Source organism: Hemitrygon akajei, chromosome 2, assembly GCF_048418815.1.
Source record: "Hemitrygon akajei chromosome 2, sHemAka1.3, whole genome shotgun sequence".
Lineage (NCBI taxonomy): Eukaryota > Metazoa > Chordata > Chondrichthyes > Myliobatiformes > Dasyatidae > Hemitrygon > Hemitrygon akajei.
Genome location: NC_133125.1, coordinates 43,430,074 through 43,443,272, shown reverse-complemented (window position 1 = coordinate 43,443,272; position 13,199 = coordinate 43,430,074). Strand labels below are relative to the sequence as shown.

The following is a 13,199-nucleotide window of genomic DNA, read 5'->3' as shown; positions in this document are numbered from 1 at the left end:
GAACTTTGACTGACGGCAGAATTAGTTCAGCCAAGTGTCAGTATTGAACTAGTTTATGCATGGTATTAGAAGATTTCCGCGTCCATCGGATGGTACCCAAACCTGATTTGTCTCCTTCAGGAAAGAAAGCTGAAACAGTATCTTCGATATTAAAGTGCAAAATCTTAATACCACTCTTGATCGGCTTCGTTATGTTTCACACGCATGTTAATGCTGTGTAAATGGTAAAGATGAACTCTTTTCAGTTTCACATTATGTTGACTGAAGGAATGTGGAAGTTATTTGTAGAAGCCTGAGTGAGATGGAAGACCCAGTTTTCTCCTGGTAATTGAAATGGGATGTAATAGAGGAGGGGATTTGTTTGCCTCAAATAGGTGCGTCAGAGTAACTTGGGAATGGGGTTGGAGGGGTACTGTTCCATTCTTTATAAATTTTCTGACTTCAGATTCTGCAAATTAGGCACCACGATTAATTCAACGTGCGGGTTCTTTCGGGAATCCCGGCTTCCCAGCTCAGAATCCCAAACAGAAATTGGGCAATTTAACAGATATCCCAGACCTGGTTAATTTTTACTTTCTTGAGGATTGCCAGACCAGCCCGCAGAATTGTTTTGCTCTATCTCCACAGTCAGTATAAAATCATCATTGCAATCTGAATTTTTAAAAAATCAACTAATCCTCAGATTTAAACTTGTACAGGGTTAGCTCTATTAGCACGAGCTAGGTTAGGAGATGGAGTTATCAGTGCTGGTTTTGTTAAGCTTGTGCTAGTAGAACAAGCATGTCCATTGATTTTTGGGCTGCATTCGTATCCTGTATCAATACCAATGTGATTATTTTTGAAGTTTCTGTTTTTAGTGTTGAAACTAAAGTGAAAAAGAAGACAATTTTGACTGAAGAAATGTCCCCCGTGCCATTTTAGGAATGAGGATTGATATTTTAACACACTAATACTGAGGTGAAAGTGGGTATTTTGACCACCATTACTGCTGCTGTTGGCCAGTCAGTAGGGCTTCACTTTCCGATTTTATTCATATCCAATGTTGATACTCAGTTTTGTGCCATGAAGTATAGGTGAGACTGAACACTCATTTCATTCATTTAAAAGTTGATCTAGTCTAGATAACTTTTATGTCTGCGGGTAGCAGAAACTTGCTGAAATTCCCAAAGTAAACTTCAGTACTAATGGATGGCTAATGGAATATTCAAGTATTAAACTGCAAATTCCATCGCTACCACAGATGGAACAAAAAGTGTAGCGTTATATTGGTTCAGAAGTAATTTTCAACTTTAATTCACACATGTGAGACAGAGGTTTGCTTGAATGATTTTAACAGCACTATCACAGTGTACATACAAGCAGTGAAACCATGCAGGCAGTGACATGATCTGAGATTTACACATTTGGAAATGCTGATTCAACCTGATCAGGATTGGCAGAGTGAGTGAGTATGAAAAGGAATTCTGAAGATGTGCACCAGTGCAAGGCACTTTTGAGTAAAACGTCACAGCAAGGGAGATGGTGCAAACAGCAGATGGTAGCATTTTCAATATTATTTCAGTTTGGTCAATAGGTAAAAGCCTTTATTGTCATCTAAAATAAAACCTGAGTGCTTACGTGATAAGGGGCTCAATTCCTTCAATACAATTTATTGAAGTAAATTATTGTGACCATGCTTATGTAAGAAATTTCTTGAACACTTCTAATTAATCCATGTCACAATATATTTTAATATAGAAATGCCTGCACTTGATGCAGTACCTATAAATTAACTGCTGACCTTGGAGTTCATGAAATGACAGAGGACATCAGAAACTTGAAATTCCTCCTTATAATGGAGTGCTGATTAACATGAATGATTCTAGCACCTCACCTTTGGTTTTAGGCAAGTACCCCTGTCAGCGTTGTGGTTCATTTTGTTCTGATGCATGACCTTGCCTTGTTATGGAAGCTGCCTCTTCTGTTTTTCTGGTTTTGCATGTAGATAAGAATGAGGAAGGAGCCTATGATTAACCCTGGAAGGAACTCCAGAATTACACGGTACACTACAAGTGTAGGACAGGGAACCATTGATTAAAAACTGTTCTGTCTGCAATTGGACAGATATGACTGGAAGCAAACAATAGCAATTCTATAGAGCTCAACAGCTCTGTAGGTCACTGATTCCAAGATGTCGAAAAGTTAGAAGATCGTGGCTCTATTCACGTGCATGAATCATAAACTAGCATTTTAAACTGCTTTGTGTAAGAGGCAAGCTTTTAGTTGCTGACAACAGAGAAGTCAAGGATGCAATTTTTGAGGAGGGAATTTGGATTTTCAAATGGAGTGGAATAGTACCCATGAACAGGAACTATTACTGGGTTGACAGGCTGGGGCAAGTAAGGGAAGTTGAGCAGTAAGAACTGTAATCGTGATGTTGTCATGAATCCAGCAGAAGATGAGTTTGGTGAGGATGGACTGCAATGAAAATGAAGAAGATAGGCAGTAAAGGCAAGTGCAAGGATGATCTTGATTGACACTTGGGCCAAATGGTTTTCAAAGTAGGGGTGCAGTGTTTCAAATGTTATTTTGAGACCTTGATAAGTTTGTACCTGAAAATCAATCTAGTCTTATCAATTACAGCCTTTGTTTATAACTGAAGGTAGACATTTACTATTGTATTTGCTGAAAAAATTATTTTTCAAGATTCATGCAGTTTAATTTTTTTTACACATTTGAGAAGTTTAATGATTTTTGTTTTATCGATTTTAAAAATGTTGGCAAAAAATTCCCTTCAGGTGAAACCCATGGGAATGATCAGAAAAGGGAGGTGCAGATATAAAAAAAGTTGATCATCCTATGCTGATAAACCGTATTGAAAGGAGGAGAAAATGGGAGAGAGAGCTTTTACCTACACCACAGAGCAGGTTTTCCCAGCTGAATAGCTGGTGGCCTATCACAACTGTTTTAAATAGCATCATCAGCCCAAAGCATTATTGACCCTAAGACACTTCTGGAAAAGTTAAGTATTGTTTGGTTATTTTAACATTGCAGGCTGTAGGTGTGTGATAGGAGAAGTCAAGCCATGTGAAAGACAATAGTTTACAAGGAAGTAAATTGGGGAATGGGATTGATGGACTGATTGGGTTGAATTGGCTCTTGGAGGATGTTAGATAATTTCAGTCCATTAAATGAGTATCTGTTTCTAGGGACTGGCATACTTAATAAATTCATAAAATGGAGTTCCTAATGATTTTTTTTGTGATTAGAATCTAAGGAGTTTAACATGACTTCAATAAGTGTAGATACATAATGATAACATTTGCATCAGTTTACTTTAATTGTTGCATTTCATTGTGAGGGGAGTAGAAATTTGATTTGACATTACCCTGGAACTGTGATTTCTACTGTTCAGATGTCCCATATGGGTGATGGGGGTTATGCTGAGAGACGATCGGCTCAGTGGGTGATGGGAGATCAGAAGATGGAACGGGCTAGTTGGAATCAAGAAGTTTGTCATTTGGAGGGTTAGGGATTTTGCACAGGAGTGAGCATTGTTGGGTGTGTTGACATGACAGTCTTGGAGGCTGTATCAGTTGGTGTCACCAGCTTCACATGATCTAACCCGGAAATTTAAGATTATGAACCATTCCAAGAAAAAAATAGATTTTCAGACACTAGTGCTGAAAACCTCTATGGTCTAAATTAAATTTAAACTTTTAAAATGTTTTGAAGAGCACAATTAAAATTATATCAAAAGCCATTATAATAAAATTGAAAAGAAAACCTGTAGTTGCTGGAAGTCTGAAATTACAGAAAATGTTAGCAAGATTCAGCAACTGTGGCTGCATCCTCAGAAAGAGCAAGAGGGAAATTTCAGTTCTCTACAGATGCTACCTGACCCACATACTTGGAGCAGTTTTTGGTTATGCTTAAAAACTATTATTTATGTCAACTTTGATTTTTGAAAAATAAGAGAATGACAGTTCACATTTAAAATTAATTTTTTGGTACCCAAGTGATTTTTATGACTATTATACTTTAAAATCCTGTTGCACCTAGTTTAATGTGTAATAAAAATATTCAAGCTGTTTCTTACAATGTAGTTTACAATTTAAAGGTTTTGGTAGCTATTTACACATAATTCTAGAAAATACTACAAAACAGTACATTTGATTGAGCAGAAAATCATTGACACCAGCTTGAAAAATTCCATTTTTATAGCTAGCATATCTGCCCTTTAGAATTCCTCTGTTAGAATAGTGTGCAGCAAAAGCTGCTTTATTCCCCACAACACATTTCTGGTCTGTCAAGTGTATTATTAAATGGGGAAATGAAAAATGTTTAAATATTCTGCTTGGGTTAACTAAAAGGAACATCATAAACATTTCAGACCATTGATCCTATATTCCCGCTTAAAGCCCCATGTCCTGTTCATCTTGTACTAATATTTACTCTTCTATTGTCCCAAATTATGTTTCTGCTCCCATCCTCTCATTGTTCAGGTCTATGTAAACTGAGATGACAGAAGATAGATAAGATATCCAGGTTAAAGCAGCTAAAATTATGGATTTTTGATACTGATGAAAATCTCTGTGCTGGATTTAAGATTTGCTTTCATTTGAAAGTAACAAAAATACAGGCTATTTATTGAAATCTTACACTGGAAAATGATAAATTACAATGAGGTACCTCTGTGTATTTTGTAGTTAATTACATAAAAAGTTCTGCAAAGTACAGACAGAGGGGCAAAGACTGTGGAGTCAATTGCCTGTGTGATTGTATAGTACATTCCAATGGTGGGATTCAGAAATTTTCCTCTTTCCAAATGTGGAGGCAATGTCATATAACATTGATCAACAGTCCAACTTCTTCAGATCTCTAATGGAATTTGACAGCGGCTTGTTTTGGAAATAATAACTACTGTTGATAGTAAACAGTTAGTCATTTTGAGAAACGATGAAGAATAACTTGCTTGTCCTGGTCAGGATTTGTCTTTGATGCAAATTAGTGTTAAATTCCATTGATCCCAAAAGGAAATATCATCTCAAGCAAGAATTCCTAATAGAGTAGCTTTGGTATTGAATGAAAGGCTAGGTTCTGCAGTTGAAGTTTTTTTTGTCATGACCCTGCTGAGGATTTAATGTATCTTATTAGGCAATATTTTATCCGTATGGATGTCAGGGTCTCTACTGTTTCAGATTTCAGCTTTTCTTTGATTAGGCTGATGGTGGTGCTGGAAAATGTTACAGCAATCTTGATACTAAACACTAGTGCTGACTGTCTCTTTGCTAGAGTAATGGAAGCTCTGTGTGAGTGATTGTTAATGAATTGTGTAAGTGAATCACTTCAGGCTCTCTGCAAAACGCTGATTACTATTGCAAAGCCTAACTCTTTACAGAAAAGGAAAATTAAGGTTCAGAGTAGAAAAAAAACATGGAGTTCGAGTTTCACAATATAGTGATTAATTAGAACCAGGAAGTAATTGTCATGATGGGAAATAATGGTATATGGTGCACAAAATTACTTTCCCGGTTGCACTGATAATTTGGATTTGAAGTAAAGAAAATAAATTATTATAGTGAATGCTGAGTATTTCTAACTCACTTTGATTATTTTACCTGTTGTGAGGATAACTTGCAACATTTCCCATAAATAGGGCCGCTCAGCAGCATAGCGGTTAGTGCAATGCTTTACAACACGAGCAGTCACTGATCAGGGTTCAATTCCCACTGCTGCCTGTAAGGAGTTTGTATGTTATCCCCGTAGCGGTGCGGGTTTCCTCTCACGTGTCAAAGGACGTACTGTTAGGGTGAGTGAGTTGCGGGCATGCTGTGTTGGATGCATGGTGACATTTGAGGACTTCCCCAACACAATTCTTGTTGATTTGATCTGTTGCAAACTACGCATCACTGTTGGTTCAATGTACGCGAGACAAATGAAGCAAATCTCTAAAGTTTGTCAAGTGGCTTATTAATTAAAATTCTGCAGTTAGAACAATCTTTAAGTTAAATTTTTGTCTTAAAGTTGTGGTCTAAGTAGAAAATAGTCATTTTGCTACAGGTTTGAGGTCCTTGTGTAGACAGACCAATTGGTTCATTTTAGGAATTGCATTAGTTATCAGTCCTTTTGTGTGCATAAGTCAAATTTTTTGCAAAATTAGTCAAGTACTATACAATAATCTTCCAGCCTATGTAATAACACATTTGATTTAAAAAAATCAGATTTAAAGAGAATTTATTCTGTTATACTGAAATGTTACCTTTAGTCCACATGTTGTTTGTTTCTTTTATTGTAATAAAGTTCTCAAGTCTGAGACTACTGGAAATAAATTCCCAAGTATACTATGTTCGATTACCAAAGTATTCAGCAAAGAAATCAGTTTTTGAGAAATACCTAATTTCAGAGAAATGGCCACAGTAAAGTTGTTTAGATTTCACCCAGTGAAGTTCTTTCGGAGTTACACACAAAAAATGTTGGAGGAACTCAGCAGGTCAGGCAGCAAATAGGTCTAGGCCCAAAACATCGACTAGTTGCTCTTTGCCATAGATGCTACGTGACCTGCTGTGTTCCTCCAGCATTTTGTGTGTGTTGTTTGGTTTTCCAGCATCTGCAGGTTTTCTCGTTCTTCAGAAGCTGGTTGTCATTCTGGTAACGTACAAAATGCACTGTACTGCAGACACTACGGAAAAGGGCCTGTATGGTTTCTGTGAGCTTGTACCCCAAACAAATGGTCCAATTCATCTGGCTGATCTGAGTAACAAGCACCCACATCTCATTTGCTGATGGTGAGAGTGGCTTTCCTGTACAGATGATGTCTAAGTCGCAATATACAGTTCCTCGTCCTGGTGGTGCTGCTCGTAGTGGGTCATATGTTTCAAATGAAAAGTTATGTTCTTCATTTGTAATATCAAGAAAGGAACTGATAGAAGACTGGAGTCTAACATTGTACTAGGATTTCAAAATCCAGGAATATTCCAGTGTTGTTTAGAAATACTGGTAAATGAGATTGTGGTTTCAGGAACATTGAAACAGGCCTTTGGATCTGAAACCATTCAGCATGAATATTGGGGACTGACACAGTTTTGTAGAGAACAGAAATCCATTCCCAATAATAATCTTCACTGGGAATATCAAATTTTTAAAGAATTGGAATGACAAATTAAAGCATCTATAAAATTTAATCAAAAATATATTGTTTAAACTTTATGTTGGATGTTATAACCTATAGCTTCTAAGAAAGATGGCATAAGATTTCAGATGAATATTTTGATTCATTAAGAAAATGACAAATATTGAAGTTGCGAATAACTTCTAGATATTTAGAAAAAGTTTAATTTTTAACATTTGACAAAAATCTTGACAAAGATTTTATGTATAAAAAGTACTTGGATATTTAAGATTTTCAATAAAGTGAAACAAAATCATGGAATATATGCAATTTGTAGAAACCAAGACTATAATACATTTTCCATATTCTACAGAATCTTTCTTCATTTTGAAGCTGCAGATACAATATTTCTTAGCATTATGAAAGTTGAAATGTCTCTCTGCTCATTCTACCTGCCTACTGCAAAGATTTTTTTAAAATAGGAAAATACAAAACATTGGATTTTCTTTTTGCAATCAATTTTAGAAGTGTGCTGATTTACATAATGCGCAGTTAATATCCAAGCTGCATACATTTAAATAAATTGGGGATATGAAATATTATTTAGCTGTTCGATTCAAGGAACTGAGGTGTCTCATACATTAACTAATAGTGTTTTGTGTAACTATGCAAATGATAAAAGTTAAATTAAGTGTATATTAGTGCTAAGATGTATGATTTAGCAGGAGACATTGGGGTAAACCTTTGTGTATAACATGGGATGTTAAAAATCCTTTAGATATAATGGAGAAAATAGGTAGGTAGGGTGAATTGCATGTCTATTATAGTGCCTGCCCTTTTGCTTCGTATTTAAAGAAGAGTCTGTGCTAGTGACTTGGAAACACATCCAAGCTTTTGTTTCTTCTTGAGCGATTCTAAATGCACAAGCAGCAAAAATGGCATAACTAGAAAAGTTTTTTTTCAAAAGCTTTTTTAAGAGAAATTATGTTGGATCAAAGGAAGGCGTAGGGTAGTAATTTGGCCATGGGATTTTGTTACTTGTGTAAAGTAAGATATGAGAAGGTTATTGGTTATTTTGAATATGATTTTTGCCTGTGGCATGCATCTTTCAGGATCAGGCAAATAATGGAAATGGCTCTATGTGTAAAGCAACCATTTGGAATGGGGAATGACTATTTACTGCTTTATTCTGAGATTATTTTGTTGCAGGACATACATAGAATACCCATGAAAGTACTGCCCATCTATATCAAGTGCCAACAGCATTTCAACTTGATTCAGTATTTATCTTTTTAAATATTTGAGCAATCATATTCCTGATTTTTCACAAGTATCAATACTGTAAGGAATTATGGCAAAAATAATCATGGTATCAATCAGAAATTCAGCAATGTGATTGTCATATGATCTGATTAAAATAAACTTCGCAATTTAATTTATGGGTAATCAATAGTTTTGAAATTGATTAGTCCATTCTGCATTCCAATATTACTAAGCTATTTTGTATTTTTCCATAGTTGGTAGCAGAGTGAGTCGAGAACTATCATACACGCGAGAGAAGATAGGAGAAGAGGCCATGTTCAATCCACAGATCATGATTCAAACACCACCTGAGGAAGGTGCTAATATTCTAACAGTTGAAGCACTGCAGCAACACCTTGACTCTGCACTTAAAGCCAGCAGAGTGCAAGTTTATTTGTACAACAAGTAAGTCACATTGAATTAATCACATCTCTCAATGTTAACTACCTTGCGTGAAGCACTTTATTTCCTATTTCAAAGGAAATCTTTGTTCTTCCAAGAAAATTGACTCTAACTGGAAATGTACTTAAGTGCTACCTTTTCAAGTCTGTGAAGTCTAGTCCTGTCATCGTGTCATTTTGTTGCATTGCCATCTAATCTTCCTGCATGCACATATTTAACTTGTGTGCATGTTTTAATACTTTTTTCTCTCTCCCTCTTTTCTTTAGACAGTGGACCTTAGACCACTTGTGTTATAAATCAGGAGCACTTGTAACAGAAACAGGTTGGATGGACCAGGTGAGATTAGAGTACCATTGAAATTCAAAACTATTACAGAAAATAAAAGTTTACTTCAATTTTGATCATTGCTAAAATGAGTGATTGCTTCTGTTTTTATCAGCTTATCGAAAAATTGTATCCCTGTCTAATAATCACACCTTTGGACTGTTTCTGGGAAGGTGCTAAATTACAATTAGGAACAGTCTACCTACCGTAAGTAATTGCCTTCAGTTATAATGTCAACATTTGGATTTTTTAAGCTAATGTTATGTGAGGTTTTTTGTTCACATTTTATATTTTTACTAAATATATATAAATCATTCAAAAGGCATAACAGACTACAAAGTAGAATGCAGTCAGTAAATAGGTTCAGAATTTCCATGAGTTCATTCATTGTTGTGAACTCAAAAACTTGAGAACCAGGCAACTCTTGTTTCTTTAGCTATGTCTTGAGCTAACGTTTTGTCTAGATAATAAAGTTGACACTGGAACTGAAGTGCCTGCTGTAAGGGCAAAATGGGTGCAATGAGAGTGGCACTAAGAACTTGTTCTCCAAAGACAACTATTTAAACAGAGTTAAGCAGATGGTTTTAGAACCCTTGGGTTTGTAGGCTTTTCACCAGTCTAGGGTTGCCATGGAGAAATCAGACATGGTGCACCAAGGCAGGCTCAGCACCTGTTCTTCACCGACTAACAGTTGATCCAGGGGAAATAGGCATGCTCATCAAGTCCATGGCATTCCAAATGCCAATTCACAACCACACAAACCCTCTTGACTACAGACAAGGCATGTGGCCTAGTATCCATTCCTTCAGCTTGGTAAGATGCCCATACCATCCTGACAAGAACCAGCAGTTCAGCCAATTAATGGGTTCAATGACTACTTTCTTTTTGCAAGGCTCAAGTCTCCTGGTGGAACCAAAGTGGGGCTTGAACGAATATTTACCCTACAACCTTTCTACTATGTTTACATAGCTAATAATTTGATGACATTGGTCTCTGTTCTACTGCCCGTTCTCATCAATCAACAAAGATATTTGGCTGCTAACATCAATTAGAAGAGAGTAATGAAAGCATATTTTCTCACATGTGGCTCTTTATCAGTCAGTTAAGTTTGGCATTTTAATCACGGAATGTGTAGATTTCAAAATTCTGATTCCCAAATCAAATTGTGTTATTTTATTTACCCTCTGTGTCTTGAGACTTCTTGTAAATGTAGGCAGGGTCAAGAAGCAGATAATGTAAAAAAAATTGAATTGTAAATAAGGGTTTTGTGTTTTCTGGTTGGGAGAATTGAAATAATAACTCAAGCCTGGTTAGGCAGATACAATGTGGTTTGAACCGCAAAGTAACCCAGCCAAAAGCTCTCTAATCTGTCAGCAGCAGGAAGAAATTCAAAAGGGGAGGGGGATGTTGGTTGATTGCCAGGTTGTCAAAGTTTATAAAGAAGTAAGGTATCATTAGCAGTAATAAAGGTAAGGTTCTACGATTTAGGAATAAAAACAGCTTTGATTATTATAATAGAGAAGACATTATGTCATGATCTGTTGATCCATTTGGATGTCTTTTTCTTACCCTGTCAATGTGTAAATGTGACAGCCTTTAATGACAGAAACACTTGTGTATGCGGGCTGGCAGAGCCTGCATATTCATAACAAATTTATCTCTCAATATTAACCAATGAAGCATAAGAGGCAGAATTTGGAAGAGCATATCTAGTTGAAGTATGATTGTATTTTATATTAAACCCTGTGGGGAAAAAGAATTATTCGGTTTTTTTTGAGAATAAAACCATCCACATTTTTGGTGCTTACGTGGGTCGGATTTGAAGAAATGCTGATACCATCACGTTCCAACATGTAAATGTTCACATTTTTGTCATCGACATCCTTTAATTTTGGGAGGAATTTTTGGCAACTTATTGTTAGGTTTTCAGCTAAGTCTGGTGAATGATAAAAGGGTGCATTTGTAGCACTTCATTGCTGCTGGAAGTTGACAGGAGGCGCTAGAGTTCATTTGAATTTCTATAATTTCTCCTGTGAAATGCATTAGCTTCCCTTTTTGATGCAGATCAAGAATTGAAATTAATCCGGTAACATGCCTTTTTAGACCTTTTAACAACTGAGTCCTCTCAAAATTTCTCCTTGTTTTCTTCAAAAATACTTTTTTAAAAATTGTTTTTGCAATGATACAATGAATTATGAATTTTTCATTCAGTCTTTTGAATATCATGTCTAATCCTTTTAGATTATTGTGTTTTTTGATAGCAATTTCAGATTATTACTAAACTTGATAGTTAAGCTTCTTTGAATGTGTTTGAAATGCCAGACTAAATGTGTTACTAAAATTCACAGCAGAATGTGGTGGAATAGATTTTAAATTCATAGCTAAGTGGTAAATTCAGTATTATTAATTTTCCACTCCTAAATTCCAATACACTCTATTCATTAGCTTTTTGTTTGGCAGTGGAACTTATGCCACCCCTTTTCAATTTAACACTATTTTATTACTACAAACAGAACAGAAAGTTGACTATAGTCGGATACCTCTCTGCTTACATGAAATCATGGCTCACTGCATGTACAATGCAACTGCACTTGCAGCCAGTGGTGAGCCGTCCGCTTTAGCTTCTAACCTATCCTACGGGTTTTTTTTATACATTTACCAGATCTGCTAATTTAATTCTCAAATGGCTTTGCACAATGTAATCCTAGAACAAGCCTGCAAAAGAGCTTACAAAAAACTTCAGCCATCTCCTTGGGCTTAGTCAACTGTCAAATCTTTCAAGAATCTTAAATGTTGCTGAGTGTTTTAATAGTAGCCCCAATTATTTGAACTCAAAACAAATAATTAGAAAAGCATAACTTACTAAAAATGAAAATTAAAACACTTTAACCAATTAGGAATACTTAAGCAACAATAATTGAAAATTTATACTATCAGTGCACTACCTTTATGTAAGCAGGCTAGATTGACAATCCATAAGATTTCTGAAGCTCAGTCATGCAAATGTGGATGCTCCTAACATCCTGAGAGTTACTTGTCACTGTCAGTCTGACCATGCTTTAATGTCAGACTGCTTGTGGAGTCTAGTGACAGAGGTGGACTATCTGCAATTACACTGGAAAATTTGGGTGCTGGATCTTTCACCAGGTCAGACTTGACAGGGGTTCAGCAGAACGATTCATTCTCTGTGACGAAGAATATCTGTGAGAGATATTGAAAAGTTTTGTGTAATGTAGATTTTTGTGTGAATTAATTGAATTAATATAATTACCCTGCATTTTCTAGTATTTACAAGCCAGTGATGTCATTCTATACCTCCCTAAAAATGGGAAGAAATTTCTAGCTTATGCAGTCTATACCTGCTTGCAGAGCAGCACATTCCCTCTTTTTTTTCCCTGAAACTTTTTTTTCTGTTCACGTTTGCATCAACTTCTAGATTTTTTTCACTCAGCCACATTAGGAGCAATTAGCAGTGGCCAATTAACCTAGCACCACTCTTTCGGAATGTGAGAGGAAATTTAAGCAACCAAGGGAAGTCTTTGCAGCCACATGGGGAATTGGCAGATACCAAATTGGCAAATACCATGCAGCACCACTGAAGGAGAGATTAAGTCTGTATTGCTGAAGCTCTACCAGCTACACCCCGTGCCTCCCAAACATTCAGGTTTTAGATATTTAGGGGTTTTTTTTTGACCTGTGCCCAAATAGTAAACACAAATTGCCAAAATAAGTAGCAGCTGTCTTTAGTGAAAGTTTACTTAAAGGTGCAATTTATTTCTTGACAGAGGGAAGCCACAGTTGCAATGGACAAATCTTGACCCCTTAGAATTCCTTGAGGAGTTAAAGAACTTAAAGCATGAGGTGGATATTTGGGAAGAAATGTTGACCAAGGCTGGTGTGGGACATGGTTACATGGATCGCCCTTGCCTGAACCCCGCAGATCCTGACTGCCCACATACTGCCCCTAACAAGAACTCAACAACAGTAAGCAGTAACTGTAGATATTTTACTTCTGTTTCTGTACAGTTCTTTTATATCAGGGATGATTTGCGTTTATTACTGGATTTTTGACTTGCATATA

At 36.2% G+C, this 13,199-nt stretch overlaps 1 protein-coding gene across 3 annotated transcripts in view; it reads left to right on the top strand.

Annotated features, from left to right (window-relative positions):
* ptch1 (patched 1) overlaps positions 1-13,199 on the top strand; it is a 77,151-nt gene that overhangs the window by 18,940 nt on the left and 45,012 nt on the right. For all 3 annotated transcript variants that reach the window (XM_073071380.1, XM_073071370.1, XM_073071360.1), the window contains exons 3-6: positions 8,608-8,797; positions 9,061-9,130; positions 9,234-9,325; positions 12,904-13,102. In XM_073071380.1, coding sequence (XP_072927481.1) covers positions 8,608-8,797; positions 9,061-9,130; positions 9,234-9,325; positions 12,904-13,102 — 551 coding nt within the window. The remainder of the gene's footprint in view (positions 1-8,607; positions 8,798-9,060; positions 9,131-9,233; positions 9,326-12,903; positions 13,103-13,199) is intronic.